The 19,696-nt window shown below is 39.8% G+C and overlaps 1 protein-coding gene across 7 annotated transcripts in view; it reads right to left on the bottom strand.

The window, feature by feature from the left end:
• The window catches only part of sntg1 (syntrophin, gamma 1), a 59,436-nt gene that overhangs the window by 29,821 nt on the left and 9,919 nt on the right, over positions 1 to 19,696 (bottom strand). For 2 of the 7 annotated variants that reach the window (XM_077519391.1, XM_077519339.1), the window contains exons 2-3: positions 2,908 to 3,097; positions 293 to 342 (exon numbers count right to left, since the gene is read on the bottom strand). Coding sequence is in view for 6 of the 7 variants with exons in the window: in XM_077519339.1 (XP_077375465.1) it covers positions 293 to 319 (27 nt within the window). In the remaining variant the exon portion in view is untranslated. The other 5 variants (XM_077519375.1, XM_077519348.1, XM_077519356.1 and 2 more) reach the window with 5 other exon arrangements.

Below are 19,696 nucleotides of genomic sequence, written 5' to 3'. Positions count from 1 at the left end.
CCAATTTGTTCTTCTCTATTCCTCTGTAATAGCCCTTTTCATTTGGTTTCAAACACCACTTTCACTTGACATAAATTGCAATATACCACTAACATTGTTTAACATTTATTCCCAAAATAAAGACCTGCCCCCCTAATAGTCGCCTACGCCCCGGTTGAATAAGTAAAAGCCCCCGGCCACTATTTGCGGGAATAAGATATATACACTTCCCTGCATTAGCCACTTGTAAAAGCAGAAAGGGAAAAAGAAATAAATGCTCTCCATTCCCAGAGATTGATTAAATGCTACCAACCTCTTCATTTGAGGTCTTGAAATCCATGTGCTACCGCGCAGTGAGGGATGCTGCAGAGGAGAGAAACACAACAGAGTTATAGAGCGGCTGCAGCAAAAGCCCACAGCCAATTTAAACTAGCTTTGTTACCAGCAACAGCGCTCACAAAAGGGGGCTAGACGTTCATTGAAATGCTACGTAAAATCTCAGGAGATGTCTTATTCGAGGAGCCGAGAAGCAAAGGATCTTAAAAAACGCTTGCATGGAGCCCAAGAGCTACAGTACTGTATATCGAAGGATGTAAATAAATAATGTATAATGAAAAATTATGCAAAAGAAACAATATTTAACAATAACAATACTAAAAAAAAAAAAAGATTAAAAAAAAGTCCAAATTGAAGAAGAGCGGGGGAGGGTATTATAAAGGGGCTTTAACAAGAAATTATTATTTTATTTTATTTTTATATATATTGCTTAGAATTAGATGTTTACCAGGTAATACCTAGACCAGGGGTGTCCAAACTTTTTCATTTGAGGGCCACATCCAGAAAATCAGAAGAACGCAAGGGCCACATAATGCTATGAGGAGAAATTGTGTTTAGTCCTAAAAAATGTAGAAATAATTTATTTGTGCTTTTACATATTTAGAAAAATGCTACAGTATATAAACCAATTTATTTGTAATATGGAGGTAGCGTTATTATAGTTTTGGAATTCTTCATTTTAGTTAGTTTTTATTAGGTTTCAGGGTGGTTCTATTACGTAGTTTTTATTAGTTTAGTTCTTTAAAAAAAAAATGCTTAGTTTTAGTTTAGTTAGTTTCAGTATTAGTATTAGTTTTTTTATTATTTTATTTATTTTATTTTTTTATGTGTATTACGTGTGCGCAATATTTAAAAAACACCATGGGAGCAACGTCATCCGAATGTGCTTTTCTATTGGCTGCTGCTAGATGACGTCACTTCTGTGCGACATACTTTCAAACGTCATTATTCCGGTTTATATCAAAATAAATCTACTAAAAATCACAGTTAAAATCATCCCCAAAGGCTCATGCATTCAATTAATTACCAAAGACTAAAACGAAGGACATGTTTGCTATAATTATAGTTAGTTTGAGTTAGTTTTGTAAACATGCCCCTTAGTTTTAGTTGCTCAATTTAATGAAATACGTATTACAGAGGTTCAATACACATGGAGTGACATATTTCAGATTTAATTTAACCATAGCAGCATGCAATGAGAAGAAGAAATTATAGAGAAAGAAATAATAATATTACATTCAAAACTCTAAATGATTTTTCAAAAAGAAATTGGGTGCAAATTAGCCGTCTAAAAAGTATTTTCATGTGTTAAATGAATATGTATGCAATGTATGAGTTTGACTTTTTGAATTGAACTACTGAACTCAGTTAACCTTTCTATATTCTCATTCATTGAGATGTACCAGTTAAAAAAGAAAAAGAGAGAAGAGAAAAATTGCCTTTAAATGGATGAAAGGCAGCACCCTTGAAAAGCACCTTTATATAAGACTCAGAGCACTCAGAGTTGAATGTATAAATGTAAATAAGTAACTTATGACACGTTTTTTTTTATTAAAAATTATGTCTAAGTAATAACTGACTAGTATGAATAAACAAATCAGTAGCAGTCTTGAAAGCCCGAATGTTTTGTTTTGTTTTGTTTTTTTAATTATTAACCCTTTCCAGCTGCCATACTTCCTGGAGAAGATGAGCCAAACTGTATAGTCAAGCTAGTATTGATACAAGTTGAAATAATATGTATGACAGTAACTATATAAAGATTCTTTGTGCATAAAAAAAAAAGAATAAATCGCATAGAACAGCTGTACAGACGGAGGTCTTCAATTTTTGTGCTGCTGTTCCAGTTACTTCATCCTAAATGTAAGCCGCCCCCTGATCAGAAGATCTAATCGTTTGCAGTTGCTCACCATACGGCGTCGATAAATGAGCTTGGCCAATGAGCCGCATGCTGGTTCATCAAGAGATTATTTCATAAAGTGTAGCAGCCTGCTATGGTGAATTTGCATTACAGCCACATGATTATATTTGTTTGTTTGTCGCGCAATCATTTGTCCATTCACACGCACATTTATGAATGAAAACCATCAATCCATCCATTGTTTTGACCGCTTATTCCTCACAAGGGTCGCAGGGGGTGCTGGAGCCTATCTCAGCTGGCATTGGGCAGTAGGCGGGGGACACCCTGAACTGGTTGCCAGCCAATCGCAGGGCATGAATGAAAACCCGAAGGGTAAAAAGCCCGCACTAATGCGTCTATATTTTATCCTTCTTTGGAAACTTTACTCCCCAGAATGAGTAGCTGAGAAGCTCTGGAGAAAAAAGCAGAAAGCGTGAAGCAGCGTGGAATAATTTATGATAGCAAAAGGTGAGGATAAGGCGTCCTAATAAATGTTTCAATCCATTTCTCTCCATATATAGAAGAGTGGTTCTTTTGCACTGGAGCGAGAAAGAACGCGCCATATCTGAGTCGCGCCTCATTTGCACAAAGCCGCCCTCTCCCTTTTAATCAGACACGACTGCCACTTGACTCGACAAACCAGACGTGGAACATAAAGAGCGGGCCCCCGTGGGACCCGGTGGAGGGACACTCACTTGACTAAGAAAGGCCCCCAACTCTTTTTGATGTGGAGATCAGGCCATCCAACTCCCAGCTGATCCCAGATCAGAGTGACGCCGCTGCCAGTTGGCACCGTCGTCCGCATCCCCCGACGGACGCGGCAATCAAGGGCTGAGGGAGGGAGTACCTCAGGGCGTCATCCCGGGGCCACTCGCAGGCGCGGAGCTGCGATAAAGAAGCAGAATCGGAAGAAGAGTCAATTCTCCTGCGAGGAAACCAGAGTGAATGTTGCTGATTAAACACTTCAGGGGGGAAGGGACGTGGAACCAGATGCAATTGGCGGCGTCTATTACACGCGTGAACGGGAGATTTTCGAACAAGCTTCATTCTGGAGAAGAATGTCTGGCTCTGTCAAAATGCAATTAGCTCATATTCTTGCATTTTGTAAGAACAGCACGCGCCACTTGTTAGGATACGTTGCTGGCTGCAGGCCACCTTTCTGATGAGACGCAATGTTGCCGCCATCAGAAGTGCTCTACAGCGTGAAAAAAATTAATAAACACAAATATACTGGTTGGTTCCAAGCTACATTCCATGCATAAATCATCCACCTCTTATTATTATACAGCAAGAGAAGTCTTAACAGAATTTGCAAACGTGCATGTCTCAAAACTCATCTGGACCAGGAGTGAGCGATTTGCAGATCTGAGGAGAATAAAAGCTGAAATGTAAAGCAATGACCTTCACGAAACAGCCCAGGGAGGCACTCAAATATTAATCGCGTGTTGAAGTCAAACTCAAAAGCTTCTTACACGGAGGTTACATCTTTGCCCGTGTGCTGGAAAAAGCATCACTTTTCACTTTATCAAAGCTGAACTATGACTCGGCAATGCGGCAACAAAATCATTTGACTGATTTTAGTCAAAATAATATATAATAAATAATATAAGGAATATGTTCAGTTTTACCGTTGGACAATTTTTGAATAGGCGCGCGCGAGGGCCGCTCTGCTTGAGCCGGGGTCCTTTCTTTGACAGAGCCGGTGTCGGGTAAGCTCGCAAACTTTTTTTTTTCGGAATACACACAGTCTCACAACGAACGTGATGAAGTATGGCGTTGTCAAAAGTCCGAAAAGTATACACTGAAAACTGAATGGACTGAGGCGTATGCTGTAATTTTACCGGCATCGAGTACTACGAGTGTATCTGCTTACGAGCGCTCACTGCGCGTGGCGTGGATTTTGAGCGCAACACAACAATCATTTTACTGACTCCGGAATGGTCGAGGAATGTTTAGAAGCAATGGCAGACACCCTATTTGAAGAGAAAGGAGAGCAAATCAAATACACCCTTCCAGCTGACGTCACCCTCTTGGGGGGCAAACCCATAGAAAGTACAAGGAGGGAGCAACGTTTTCAGTGAACGATTTGTCTAAACATGACAAAAAATACCAAAAAACGTCCATAGTTATCATAGTTACTGCGACACACAAGACCCAGCCGTTCTTAGCCAGTATCGGCAAAAGTTGGAGTTGGTTGGTTGGAGGTAAAGCTCCATATCTACTTTCACTATCGGCCGAGTCAAAGCAAGCCACAACGTTCCCCCGAGTAACTTATCACAATGTTTTAAGTTTTCTCATTGTGAAGAATGAGACGCCATCAAGAATTATCAAACCAGTTGCGTCGTAGTTTCACGCTAGCCACCATGCTAGTCTTTTACTCCCAACTGTCTTTCGCTGGGTTTAGAATTGCTGCCGGCATTCTCGTGGGATTTGTGAGTTCACAAACCCCCGAGAATGCATCTTCTTTTTTTTTTTTTTTTTTTTTTTTTTTTTTTTTTTTTTTTTTTTTTTTTTTTTTTTTTTTTATATAGCTATAGATGATAGCTAGCTAGCTAGATGATAGCTAGCTAGTTAGATAGATGGATTAGACAGACAGAGATAGATGCTAGATAGCTAGCTAGATTTTTTTTTTTTTTAATTGTACAATTTTAAACAAGTTATCCCGAGAATGCATCTTACACCGAGCCCGCTGATTTTCACCGATCCAAACCCTTTTTTTGTACGGGCCAATCAGAAAGCGGTATTGTGTTCGGGGGCGGGATATGCGGCTGTGACGATAATAAGACGCGCCAAAGCTGTGGGAAAGAAATAAACCTAACATGGATGAATGGACGCTGCAATTAATTCTGTTCTTGCAGAATTACGCATCGTGAGAGTGGCGATTTGTGCATTTTTAACTGGTAAAGATATTTGTGGGGTTTTTTCCAACCTATGACAACAAGGAAGATGACATTTTCATCCGTTGCTGGTGTCAGTGTAAGATGTGATCGGGTCGCCTGCAGATGACATCACGCTACAGGATTGTCAGAAATTGTCCTTTTACAATTGTTCAAAAGAACAAAATTTATGGACTAAAATTGTAAAAACGAGTGGAAAAAAAAATAGATTGAAGCACCTTCGCGCTTGCCGGTGACGTCAGTACAGCAGTGCTAACGAAGTTAGCTTCGGTTTGGTTTATTTTTTAGCTGTTCATAAATCAATCACAATCACAAAAAACAGTCTTAATAATAGGAACACATTAACAATTCAAACTGACAATATTTGTCATATCTGAGACAATTATTTTGTGTATTTATCTTTTAGTCAATTTATTTTATTATTTATTCAATATATTTTGTGTTTATATTCTTAGGTTTATTTACATTTTTACAATTTAAGTCTGTACATTTTACTATTTAAATTACATATTTAATATTTTCTTTCCAATGTTTGACGTCAACTGGATAATTTCCTGCCAATCCTGTATGATACGGCAGCCCGATCACATCTTACACCGACACCGTGATTGGTCAAAACAATTTGGTAGACGTGCACAAGTGTCGCATTGCCCAATCAGCTTGAATTATTGTACTGAATGTCCCGCCTTTCCTTTGAAGATCACATTGGAGCATTACCAGATTGATATTATGGAGAACTCCCTTGAGTGAATCACAACTTTCAATCTGGCTATTGCCGGGTTATGAATTTATTTGTGAGATGATAATTTTGTTAGTTTTGAAAAAAAAAAAAAAAAACTAGCCCTAAACAAATCCAAATCCTCGCCTTATCCTCTAAACCTTTTACCCTAATCCTAGCCCTATGCATAACTCCGATGCCAGTCCTAACTTAAACACTCTTAAATACTAACCCTAACCCCATTCAAGCTGATTGGCTAGGGGAGATTATGTGCTTATCTTTTGCCATTGCCCAATAAAGGGTTAAAAAGTATTATTGTAATCCTGCCATAACTGAACTCTTGAATCGTACGGCCGTAACATGGACTCAGCTGCTCGATAATTGTATTGCACTGGCTCCATTTGATGAAAAAAAAACAAAAAAACAACAACAACCCTAAATTCACATACGGTGTAGTTCATAATGGTTTATTGATCAAAGTATTAATTATTGAATTAGTGTGGCCATACCTGGCAGCTCAATCAGTAACTGAGTTGCCACTCTGGTGTACTCTCATGTATACAGAGCAGAAGGGCAACAGTGATGGGGAAAGCCAGTGATGTGTTTTAGTGTTTTAAGTGTGTTGCAGCAGCAGCAGCTTGTGTGATGGATGTGCGAGGAAGCTCATATAAAAATAAATGTGCTGTCTGAAAAATGTCTCTCATGTTTGCGAATGCAAAGGTTAAATAGACCTTTTGTTACCCTTTAAGTTGAGTCAGCGCAAGTGCTTTTTTCTTTTTCTTTTTTTATAAGCACTCCATCAGATATTTGCAGCGCCACCAACTTTGCCAGAGCCGTGTTGCCTCTGACACAATGGAGAGGAGATTGGCTGAATGAGGCAGAGATGATACACGGGACATCTCCATCTCCGAGACTTGATGATGAATGGCCGCCGCGCGTGGGAGACGAGGCAGCTGTCTGCAACGTGCGCGCTCCTCAAAATCTAGTTTTACTGGAAAATGGATGCTGGCGTCACTTCCAGTGCATTCTACTTCCTAGAACAAACTGTGTGTGCTCCCAGAGAAAGCGTTTCTGTTATACGGCAGCTATCTACTTATTCCGTTATGATGAAAAGGTGACACACATACCCACTTTTTGAGAACTACAAAAATCAAGAGGGAAAATATAACCGAATTAGCCTGGGATACAGCCGTTGAGTTTATATTTGTACTGTAACGTGAGGGAGTTTGAGGTAAGTTAAACATAGGGATACACTAAGTCACCATTTGTTTCTCAGAAACCATTAAAAATGGAGCTTGTGACTACCGGTAAATGTTTAGGGAGAACACTATTTTGTGGAATCGATGAAGGTAAAAAAAACAAACAAGCTTTTTCACATAGTGCAAAGGATAAGTGGTTCGGAAAATCGATGGATGGACAAATGGAAAAATACTTCATAGGAAAATTGCCACAATGGCAACATTTTTGGTTGTCTGAGGTAAAACCACACATAGGAAACATCAATAAGAAAATATTTGAGGTGGTTAACTATAAGTAAACAATAATTTAATATTAATATTTTGAGGTAGCAAACGAAACAAATAAGTTAAAAAAAACAAAAAAAAACATCAAATGCTGTAGTTGGTCTCAGCTACACTTTGTTGTAAAACAACTACAACTGAAATGTGCAAATATATCTTTTAAGGCATACAAGGATTTAGAAAGTGCACTTTGTGAAAGTGCACTCACTGGTTTGATGACTCCTGATTTTTTTTTCTTGCCATAAAGCCAAGCATGTGCTCCTTTGTGAGTCTTGCCCTTCTTGGGTTGTAAATGAGCCCTTATGTACTAAATACATGCTCTGAGGCACAACTCGAAGCAGCGATACAGGTACACATCCACTGAGTATAAAGCTAACTGTGAGCCCGCGGCTAATTGCTAATAAAACAACATTCTCTGAGCATAAGCTAACCGTGGTAGCTGGCTAATGGCTAATAACAAAACATCATTCACTGAGCTGAAAAGGAACCCCGGCTGTCATGACAAGTTTGCTCTATATTATTTATTTGGTTGTTACTAACGGCTATCAAGAAAGCAAGGTAAGCTTCCATTCGACGATCAAAACTTTTGAATGCGTCTGTTGAATGACGAGAGCACCGTGCGGGGGACCGTGACTCTCTTGATCGCACGTTCTTTTGGAACACGACGAGGTTTACTTTGCTTTCTTGATAGGCGTTTCACATTGCTCGGCAGAGAACCACCGCCATTCTACATCTCTACGCACGGAATGCGTTGCGACGTAAATAATAATAGCGGCGTACGCCCAAATAATGTTTCTCCAAAATGTATTAAAATGAAAATTATTTTTTGAAATATGAGTTATGTTAGTAACAACCAAATAAATAATAAAGAGCAAAGTTGTCATGACAGTCGGGGTTGCTTTTAAAGCTAACCACAGTAGCCAGCTAATGGCTAATAGCAATACAAGGCTTCTTGCTTTTTGATTGTCCAACAAGACTGTCTGGTTTGGCCCACCTGCCGCTGCACTGGCCGTACTTAACAGCTGTAAAACGTAGCTGAGCACGCAAGGTCGCAGTGCAAGCTCTCCTGGCTGCCGCAAGCTGTCTGTCGAATAGGCTGCGCTGCTTGTAGAGCGTGCGCGGAGGACGCTGCGGGAACGCACACCGTCATATTGATACCATGACAAATTAGTATTGTATTCGGACACGACGTGTAAAGTATCAATACTTTTTGATACTGTTGACAACAATAATTTGGAGTGAGCAAGCCTGCGAACAGTCCACGAGCAGACGCAACGCGATGGCAAGCAAGGGTGGCTAGCAAGAACTAGCTGGAGCAGCTAGCGGGAGATGTTAGCAACTACGTTTGTGACGTTCTTCTCCTTCGGTTTTCCGTAGCAGATAAGATGACAGTGAATCATATTAGCGTTTTGTAAGGCACGGCACGACCTATGTAATATAATTAGCAATTACTACACAGTAAATTCTGTGGAGTAAATTTGACTCTATTTAGAGTGGGACCAAATGGACTTTGTTTTAGAGTAATATTTACACTTGGAAGAGAGTAAAATGAAGAATTAGAAAAACTAAAAAGGTTGTGAGTTTGTTCCTCAACCCTTGAGTGACTTATTTTTTTTAGTTTTCTATTTATTTATTTATTTATTTTTAAATTTTACTCTAAAATGTAAATCTTAGACTACACTAAAACTGAGTCTATTTGGTCGCTCTCTAAATAGAGTCAAATTTACTCTACATAATTTACTGTGTAGAACTATGATGATATTAGAAATGTACGTTAATGTGATAGAACATATTTTTTTGCATATTATTGAAAGTAATAGTTTTTTAAAATAAATGAATTATTAAATGGTAATTCATATATATAGTGCTTTTCCACCTTACAAGGCCCTCAAAGCGCTTTACATTCAACTACCCATTCACCAACTGATGACATCAGCAGCATCAGGAGCAACTGGGGGTTCAGTATCTTGCCCAATGATACTTTGACACGGTCACAATGGCATGAAATCGAACCCACAACCCTCTGAATTCCACTGAGCCACGCCCCCCTAACTTATTTATCACTAGATGAAATAATACGCACTGTACGTTTACAATTCTTCACACCATTCCATAATAACAATATAGACACAAAAAAAAATTGGCGGGGGTACATTTTGTAAGTCACTTCAAAATGATCACATGCACATTAGTAATCAGCATTTGCCATGAAGCTCAAGTATTTTGGACATGATTTGGCACACGTGTCTATATGAAGTCCCACAGGTTGACAGTGTATGCCAGAAAGAACACAAACCAAGCATGAAGTCAAAGAAATTGTCTGTAGACCCCCGAGATGAGCTGGGGAAGGGCACAGAAAATATTCCGCTGCTTTGAGGGTCCCAAGAGCTCCAGGAGAACCTTCCAGAAGGGCGAGCATCTTTGCAGCAATCCACTAATTAGGACTTTGTCATGAAATATAAAAAAAATAGGATTTTTTTTCATGTTATCATTATGGAGCATTGCAAGTAGAATTTTTGAAAAAAAAGGGGGGGGGGGGGGGGGAATTAATCGATTCCATTCTGGTATAAGGCTGTGAGCCTGTGACACAACGCAATGCGGAAAAAGTGAAAAACATTATCCAGATGCATTGGATGTGCAGCCAAATAGTTCCTTTCCCCCCTAATATTATTCAAATGTCAACAGTTGTCCTAATTTCTATAAGCGATAATGAAGCATGAAGCTCAAGGGATTTCTTTGGCCGAGGTCTGCGCTGTACTCAATGTCATTTAAGCTGTAGTAACATAATCCACTTTATGTATATAGCTGGGAATGGTCTTTTTTTTTCTCTATCTGGAAGCACTTTGATGGCTTTCTGGCTCGGTGAGATGCAGGTGGCACATTTGATGCAAATGACAAAAGAAAAGAACAATGATGGGAAAACACAGCAAATGGTGACATTTGAAGGCACTGCGGGGCTTTCATCCCAATGAAAATATAAATACTGAATACCGAGAGACACGAAATGCAATTTGTTTTCTTTCAGTTGGGAATAAAGCAAGAAAATGTTGATTAATGCATCTGAATTTTGGTCTTCTTAACCAATAATCAATTAATTGATTAATACACACACTAAAAAAATTGTTTTCGTAACCCACTCGGTGGTTAGCTGATGATTTTGAGCAGATTGGGTTACTTTTACTTAGTTTGTTTTTTTGTTTTTTGTTTTTTTGTGGACCAAGCAGAGGCGATTTTAGGGTCTGTTGGGGCCCCAAGCAGAAGTGAACTAACGGCAAATTGCCACAATATTGTCGTCATTATGTCACAATATAAAGCGACACATCTGTTCAAAAGGCAAGGATGTATTCCATTTGTGAAGTTACAGCACCCTCTGGTGGTTAGTTTATTAGTGCAGTTTAATTTTAATTAGGCATATTTTGGCCACTGCGGTGGTTACCACTCCAATAAAATCAGCCATACCAGCAAATTTTGTTCAACGATTCCATCAAAAAACACAACATTGTGAACTGGAACATGATATTTTACGCCGCTGAGCAAATAGGAGCATGTTACAATAAAAAGCCTATTTCTTCTTCACTGTTATGTACAAAAACAAAAATGGTTTTGTTTTGTTTTTTGTTTTTTCCAATATCCTCCTGACTACCAGGGGAAAAAAAAAAAAATTCTCCAATCATGTTTATTTTGATATTCCCCAATCTTTGTGAAGTAACTGGAATACTGCAAAAGAAGTTTTTTTGAAAAAAAAAAAAAGGTTTTATTTTTAAGCTATGATGTGTCTATTACAAAGGACATTTTTTAAAACTTAAATGCTAGCCTGAAATACAGTTAAAATAATTCAAACAATACTTTAATGTGTTCTTAAGAGTCTTATAGAACACATGCTAACAACATTGAAAGCCTAAATTTGTTCAATAAAAAGTGTTATACACTTACTTTTCCTGTTCCCGAAAAAAGTGTGTGCACTGAGGGAAGCCCCACCCCTACACATTTGGTATCATTGGAAAGCTCTGAATGTCCTCTATAGAGCACAAAAGGAGTTATCGCATGCACTGGGTGGGAAATATTCAGGTTTAAAAAGGTCCACTACAGAGGACAAATTTGAATGGCTGGTAGTCAGGAGGTTAAGAGCTCTTTTTTTTTTCTTTTTTTTTTTTTACAATATCTTCTGTTTTTATACAGTATTGTGCATTTTTTTTTATATTGTCAACCTCCCCACAATATAGTGATAATTATCATATTGTGAGGTTCACATCCTGATATTTATCGTATCGTGACGTTTGGATATGGTTACATCCCTATAGAGAAGTATCCTGATGGTTTCTGAATTTCGGTATTATTGGGGAAAAAAGTTTAAAGTATCATTTAAATTTCATTCCACTTCATGATTGTGGCCCCCTTGGTGTTGATTCTGCGTAAATAAATACAATTTTAGATTTTTATGTTTGAAGTCAGAAATGTGGCAAAAGGTTAAAAAGCTCAAGGGGGCCTTATACTTTCGCAAAGCATTGTAAATAACTAAACAATTCCGCCAATTAGTGTTACTTTTAAGACTGCATTCCGCCCTTTGTGTCCATTGCTTCCATGTTTCTCTGGCTCGAGCTCAGACGCTGGGACGGATCATTCAGTGGAGACGGAGAAGCGTCTCAGCGCGTTTTCAATCCTCCGAGAACATTTGTCAAAATAGAAGCGTGTCATGAAGCCCCCGCGTCGCCCTCCAGGCCCCGCCAACACGATGAGTGATGGGCAGAGCAGTAAATTAGTGCACTCATTTATAGGCTGAGCTCTTGGCCTTCCTGACTGTGATGCATGTCCTCCGCCAGAAGATATCAACTTGTCGCGCACGCGACACACAAGGTGAGGACACTCCGAGTCAGCAGTTTTCCCATAAGACGCAAGCTTTTTCCCCTTGGTTTTATTCCAGGACGCGACTATAGAGCGACTTTGCATGGTTCCAAATGGCCTCATTCATCTTCCTGTGTGGCCTTTTTATGTACAGTCCCTGTGTTCATCTTTAAGCCCCGCCTGCTTCATCCTGATTGGTCAGCGGCTGTAAGCCTGGGCAGTGGAAGCAAAGCGATCACGTTGCAGACTTCATGTTGAATCGTGGTGAGTAACTCACCATGATAGTTTCATGATATTTGCCAGAGATTATATTAAATTACAGCTATTACAGGAGTAATAGCCGCAATTCAACAAAATGCTGTAGTTTCATAATCTGTTATTTTGCGCTACTTACACAACAGCAGATCGTGAAACTGCTGCTTTTGTTGAGTTTGTTTGATATCACACCAAAGGTGATTTGATCAACATGTGCTAGCTTTCCACAGGAAGCTCCTCTCACTGTCGCATGTGGGAAGTTTGACGAAATTATTTTTTTTCTCCAAAGACTTTATTTGAATATTTTTAAAGGGGAAGTCAACCTTAAACATTTCTTGACAATAATATATTATATGTGACCTCACTAGTCTAAACATGACATGCTAATTAATATTACATTTACGGAAAATGAGTTATGCAGCAAAATCCATCCGGTTTTATCCATTTCAGGGGGCGGCCATTTTGCCACTTGCTGTCAAGTGAAAATGACATCACAGATGCTCAGGTTTCAGGTAGCAACCATCACACCTCAGCTTCAGAAAACAGGCGAGCTGTGATTGGTCGTTGCCTGAACCCCAAGCAACTGTGATGTCATCTTCAGTCGACAGCAATTGGCAAAATGATATCTGGCTTCTGATATTGATAAAAACAATTTTAAAAAACTGCTGGATTTTGCTGCTTAACTCATATTCCACTAATACAGTATTAACCAAATACCGTATTTAGACTAATGGGGCTGCATAGAATATTATATTATTGTCAAGAAAATTTTTTGGGGGGGGTGACTCCTCCTTTTAAGACATCCTTTTTTTTTTAATATATTTTTCTCCCAAAACGTTTCACCTAAAAAAAAAAAAGTTTCTTCTAAAAAATTCAATGAAATTCCTCCCCCTAAATATTATTTTTGCCTTTTTATAAAAAATAATTGTTTAATTATTTCTCTCATAAGATAAAATAAGACCTTATACCATTACAAGTTTAATCTCTTGTTTATACAATTTTTTTTCAGGTACCGGTAGAAAAAAAATCCGTCGATTTGTGGCCAAGTAGTTAGCACACATGCCTCACAGTTTTGAGGGAAGAGGTTCAAATCCAGGCTCCAGTCTTAGCTTTTCCAGTTCTCCCTGTGCTTGTGTGCATTTTCTCCAGTTTTCTTCCCATGTTCGAAAACCCATGTGGTGCGTGGAGTGTAGATTCACTGAAGACTCGAAGGGCTCTATTTTCACAGACAAGTCCCTGTGCATGCTGCGTTAAAACAGGCGCATCGTCATTTATTTTTATGCTGGGGCAAGTCTAGTCGACTGTGTTTGATACTGCATTGCGCCTCGTTGGGTGTTAGCGAACGCGGCTACCACGCCCCCGGCACATCTCGCGATTTGGTCAACGAAGACTGGATTTAAGACTCCCAAAAAGTGCCTGGCGTGGGTGGTAGGAATGTAACGAGAAGTGCAATATCGTGATATTAAAACTGCCACAATATCGTCGTCGTCATGTTCATGATATTTAAATGCAACACATCTGTCAGGTTGATTTCCATTTGTGCAGTTCTAGCACACCCTGGTGGCTAGTTTTTTAGTGCAATTAAATTTTCATTAGGCATGTTTTGGCCCTTCTATGTTTAAAATCTATGCTAATTGTCAGATGAAGGGGAACGTAATATGCCTGTGAAGCAAGTCAGTATGTGGAGGAACTCGATGTGTGCGTGCATTAACAACATAATATAATAATAATAATAATAATAATAATAATAACATAATAATAATAATAATAACAATAATAATAATAATAATAATTAGGGATGTTCGATACCACTTTTTGTCAGACCAATACCGATACGCAGACCCTCAGTACTCACCGATACCGATACCAACTGCCGATACCAGTAGTACATTTTGACAAATAAAAAAAATCACTAAAAGATATTTTTAAACAAATATATTTCCTTTAATTTTGACAACAACAAAAAACAGCACAGTCACTCTTCAATAGTCTTAACACTCAAAATAAAACACAATAATGCTCTTTTAGTTTAAGATTCACAATTTGAAGTATTTCCAAACCGGTGAAGTTTTGGTGAAAAACTGCTGCAAGCTAGCGCCAGTTACAGGCAAGGAGGACTCACTTAACGTCTTCCCCCTCTGCCATCGGTCACTTGTACTCGTCTGCGTCACGAGAACTCGAGTACTTGAAAAAAGGCTGGTATCGGCCCGATACCGATACCTGGTATCGGTACTCAACCTTTCCCTAATAATAATAATGACATAATATTGATATTATGTATGAGCTCTTTTTTTTTTTCTTTTACAATATTGTGACCTTTTTTAAATATCACCAAACTCCCCACAATATCATGATAATTATCATATCGTGAGCTTCGTATCGTGATAATATTGTATCGTGACATTTGGATATTGTTACATCCCTAGTGGGTGCTGTAACAACATTTTGGTGGTCATGAGAGGAGCCGCTTCGACTGGCCAGGAGTTGGCTGCATTTTGACCTACAATGACACATAAATGGCACAAAACAAATGTTAAGCAAAATACCAAAAGAATGAAAAATATTTCCTCCTATATCTAATGTTGAACATACGCTGGGAACGTCTGACAGATGATGGTCCATGGCTAACCGGATTGGGTAACTTAATCGTGTTATCAGACATAAATGAGCACAAAGCCTTCTAATATGCCACTAAATAGCATCTTAATTACTACACTGCATCTGTGCGAGCGGATCCTGAGTGCAAATACACGCATGGTAGTAGCCGAGGCCGGGAAGCGGCGCCGCTGCTTGAAAAGGCTAAAGGCGACATACAAAAGAGTGCAGGGACACATCTGCTCCAGTGCTCACCTTCTAAATATATACGGCAGCCTTCAACCTTTCCTCAATTGGCCTTCCAATTATTTATGAAGTCAAACTGAGCGACGAGTTAGCTGACTGATCTTGGGCCGTACATGAAGCTAAATGTACATTTTATTGGTGATTAAAGTAGCAAGCGTGAAGTTGGACTTTCGCGTACTCGAAGAGCTAAAGAGCTCAAACGTGTAGAGATGAACGGCTGTAACTTTTCACTCCCAGCAGAGCCATTTTAATTCATCTATATTTTAAAAATCCAGCATGAATACTTAATCCTGATTTGGAAATTAGATCCAGTGCAGTGAAAGCTCTAAAAACCATCGGTTGGATTAGTCCGAATATGACTACATTTTTATGGAAATGTAGGCCTCTAAACTTCAAGGCCGAATCAACGTTTGACACGTATTTTGCTTTTTTTGTAACATTTACTTCAAAAGATGGAGCAACAACAACAAGAGAGGCTGGCTGTAAATCATAAAGTGTGGAATTTTTATTTTACGATAAGTGAACAAAGTACCTAAATATTCGATTCATTTGACGTTTTATAGTCCGAATCAAAGCGCCGGCAATCAATAACAGCCCATTTCACTGAGCTGTGGTGTGGAAACTTGAAGTAAGAAACTTGCACATCTCCTCCACACAGAGATCATGTCATAGTTGAGCACCTACAATTAACGCCTGTGCACCCCAGGGCAAAGGTGCACCGTCTGCTGCATATCAGGCCAGCGCCTCCAGGTACGGAGAAGCGATGCTGAACAAGCATCAGCGCTTCAATCCAATGCTGGAAAGGTCTAAAACCAACGAGGATGATTACATTTTTTTTTTTTTTTGCAATGCAGATAGACATAAAATAAAAATATTCATTGCTCTGTGATTCCAGGCAGCTATTCTATGCTCCGATACTCGAAACATCCATCCATTTTCTTGACCGCTTATACCTCACAAGGGTCGCGGGGGTGCTGGAGCCTATCCCAGATGACTATGGGCAGTAGGCGGGGGACACCCTGGACTGGTTGCCAGCCAATCGCAGGGCACACAGAGACGAACAACCGTCAACACTCATAATCACACCTAGGGACATTTGGAGCGCCCAATTAACCTGCCATGCATGTCTTTGGAATGTGGGAGGAGACCGGAGTACCCGGAGAAGACCCACGCGGGCACGGGGAGAACATGCAAACTCCACCTAGGAAGGCCGGAGCCTGGACTCGAACCCAAGTCCTCAGAACTGAGAGGCGGACGTGCTAACCAGTCAACCACCGTGCCGCCCATACTTGAAGCAATCATTGAAAAATACTAGTGTTCCGATACCGTTTTTTGGCCCCCGATATCGATACCCAGCTTTGCAGTATCGGCCGATACCGATACCATACCGATACCTATGTTTTTTTTTTCCTCAACATGAAAAAGCTGTCCTGCCATTGGTTCAGAGCATTCAAGGGCCAATAGGATATCTTAGATCGGCATGCAGTGAACATGTCACATATGAGTGAATGTCGTGCACCAGCAAGACACAAGATGCTGCATCCAAAGTCCTATATTAGTGTTGGATTTAAATGGTATCGGCATGTTACTTGTGAGTAGTCACCGATACCGATACCACTGTTTTAATGCAGTATCGGCACCTCTGCCGATACCAGTATCGGTATCGGAACAACACTAAAAAATACATATACAGCTAGTCCTGGTAACATGCAGTATGATTCACTCCAAATACTCCAAAACGACATGGTTCAACTACTTAGTGAAGATACAATACAATTCACTTCAAAATATGATACGGTATGATACAAGTGATTGCCATTAAAATACAATACGATTCACTTGTTATGCTGCGATACAATAAGATTCTGTTTAATTTACTCCAAGTACAATGCAATACAATTACGTCCAATAATGATGTGATACGATTCACTCCAATTAAAATACACTTAACAAAAATATAAACGCAACACTTTTGTTTTTGCTCCCATTGTTTATGGGATGAGCTCAAAGGTGCAGTTTTGTTTTATTGGGGGAGTGGGTCTCTTGCCTCACAAAAGAGACTGGTTAAAACAAAACTGCACCTTCCAGTAGGCAGTCTAAGGCACACCTATGCACTAATCATTGTGTCTAATCAGCATCTTGATATGGCATCACTGTGAGGTGGGATGGATTATCTCGGCAAAGGAGAAGTGCTCACTAGACTCAGACTGGTTTGTGAACAATATTTGCAAGAAGTGGTGATATTGTGTATGTGGAAGAAATTTTAGATCTTTGAGTTCATCTAATAAAAAATGGGAGCAAAATCAAAAATGTTTATATTTTTAATGAGTATTTGACACCATAAGATTCTAGTCAACACCGATACAATGCAATACTATTTACGCCGATTATGACAATATACAGTATGTCACAAAAGTGAGTACAAGACACCCCTCACATTTTCACTTAGGGGTGTACTCACTTTTGTTGCCTGTTAACGGCTATATTTTGAGATATTTACATAATAAATTTACACTGCCAAAGTGTCATTCCTTCAGTGTTGTCCCATAAAAAGATATAATTACATTTCTGCAGAAATGTGAGGGGTGTACGAGGGATGTATTGATAACGGCAATATCATCCATCCATCCATTTTCTTGACCGCTTATTCCTCACAAGGGTCGCGGGGGCTGCTGGCGCCTATCTCAGCTGGCTCTGGGCAGTAGGCGGGGGACACCCTGGACTGGTTGCCAGCCAATCGCAGGGCACACAGAGACGAACAACCATCCACACTCACAAGCACACCTAGGGACAATTCGGAGCGCCCAATTAACCTGCCATGCATGTCTTTGGAATGTGGGAGGAGACCGGAGTACCCGGAGAAGACCCACGCGGGCACGGGGAGAACATGCAAACTCCACCCAGGAAGGTCCGAGCCTGGACTCGAACCGGAGACCTCAGAACTGGGAAGCGGACGTGCTAACCACTCGACTACCGTGCCGCCCCGGCAATATCATGATTTTGTAATTGCCAATAGCACATCTGTTCAATAGGCGAGATTGTATTCCATTTTTGCAGTTCTAGCACCCTCTGGTGGTTAGTTTAAAAGTGCAGTTTAATTTTAATTAGGAATGTTTTGGCCACTGCAAAGGTTATCACTCCCATAAATCAGTCATACCAGCAAATATTGTTCAACATCTCTGTCAAAAAAACATTTTTCACCAGCTTCAGCATTTTGAAGTTACTACATAGACCATGATCCTTTGCGGCGCGAACCCAATAGGAGCCCACGACAATGACATGTGATGTGACATGTGACATGGCCAAGCTTATTTCTTTGTCACTTTGGTCATGTACAAAAACACAGTATTGTGCTTTTTTTTCCAATATTAACTTTTTTTCTTTTTTACAATATTGTGAGTTTTCATACAGTATTGTGTGTTTATTTATTTATTTCTTTGTCACTTTAGTCATGTACAAAAACACAGTATTGTGCTTTTTTTCCAATATTAACTTTTTTTCTTTTTTACAATATTGTGAGTTTTCATACAGTATTGTGAGTATTTATTTATTTATTTTATTTTATTTTTTTAATAGGCAACCACCCCACAATATCATGATAATTATCATATTGTGCCGTTTGGATATCATTACATCCAATTCCCTCCATTTGGCATGTGAATCAATACAATTCACTCCAACTATACGGCCTGATATGCTCAATCCCAAATGTAGCCGAACTTGGTGCACTTCTTTGCGACGTGCTGTTCTCTGCTTTAATTAAATGTTTGTGATGACGTTTGAAGCGATGGCTGGTGAATGGATCTGAAACGAGATCCGTTGCCGTACAGTTATGATGATGCATCCAAGAAGAACTGAAGAATTTGTTTTGTCTGCGTATTCAACGTCGAGCGCCTTTCATCAAGCAAAAGCTTTCACTCAACAGGCCACACACAAGCTGTGTTCTGCCATCATAAGCACAATTGCAATCTGGGTTAATTGCTGCTCGCGGCTATTTGACTCCTCGCAGGTTGAGTGAATTGACGAAGTTCCAAGGCGAGCGAGTAGCACAATTTACAGAGCACAACGCTCGCCTTCAATCAAGCTGCTAGCGGGTGGCGCTACTTTAACCAACATACGTTCAACTCTTGGCCTTCATCAGATGTGAGCTGACGTGGTTGCTTCCATGCAATGGCGGAGCCAGAGGGGGGGCCGGGGTGGCACGTGCCCCTGCTGAAATTTGATTGGACCCAGCAGACGCCAAATGATTGACATATCACGGCACCGGCGCAGTGACGTCGCACGCCTGGCCGACGCAGCCTGCCAGCATTTTTTTCAAGCAGACGCCTACTATTTGTTATGCCCCTCCTGAACAGTGGCTGGCGCTACTTACGACAAAGCATTATAATCCACCTCACTAGGACTCTGGAGA

This window comes from Festucalex cinctus, chromosome 1 (genome assembly GCF_051991245.1).
Source record: "Festucalex cinctus isolate MCC-2025b chromosome 1, RoL_Fcin_1.0, whole genome shotgun sequence".
NCBI lineage: Eukaryota > Metazoa > Chordata > Actinopteri > Syngnathiformes > Syngnathidae > Festucalex > Festucalex cinctus.
Note: the sequence above shows the minus strand (reverse complement) of the source record. Positions and strands in the feature narration are given on the sequence as shown.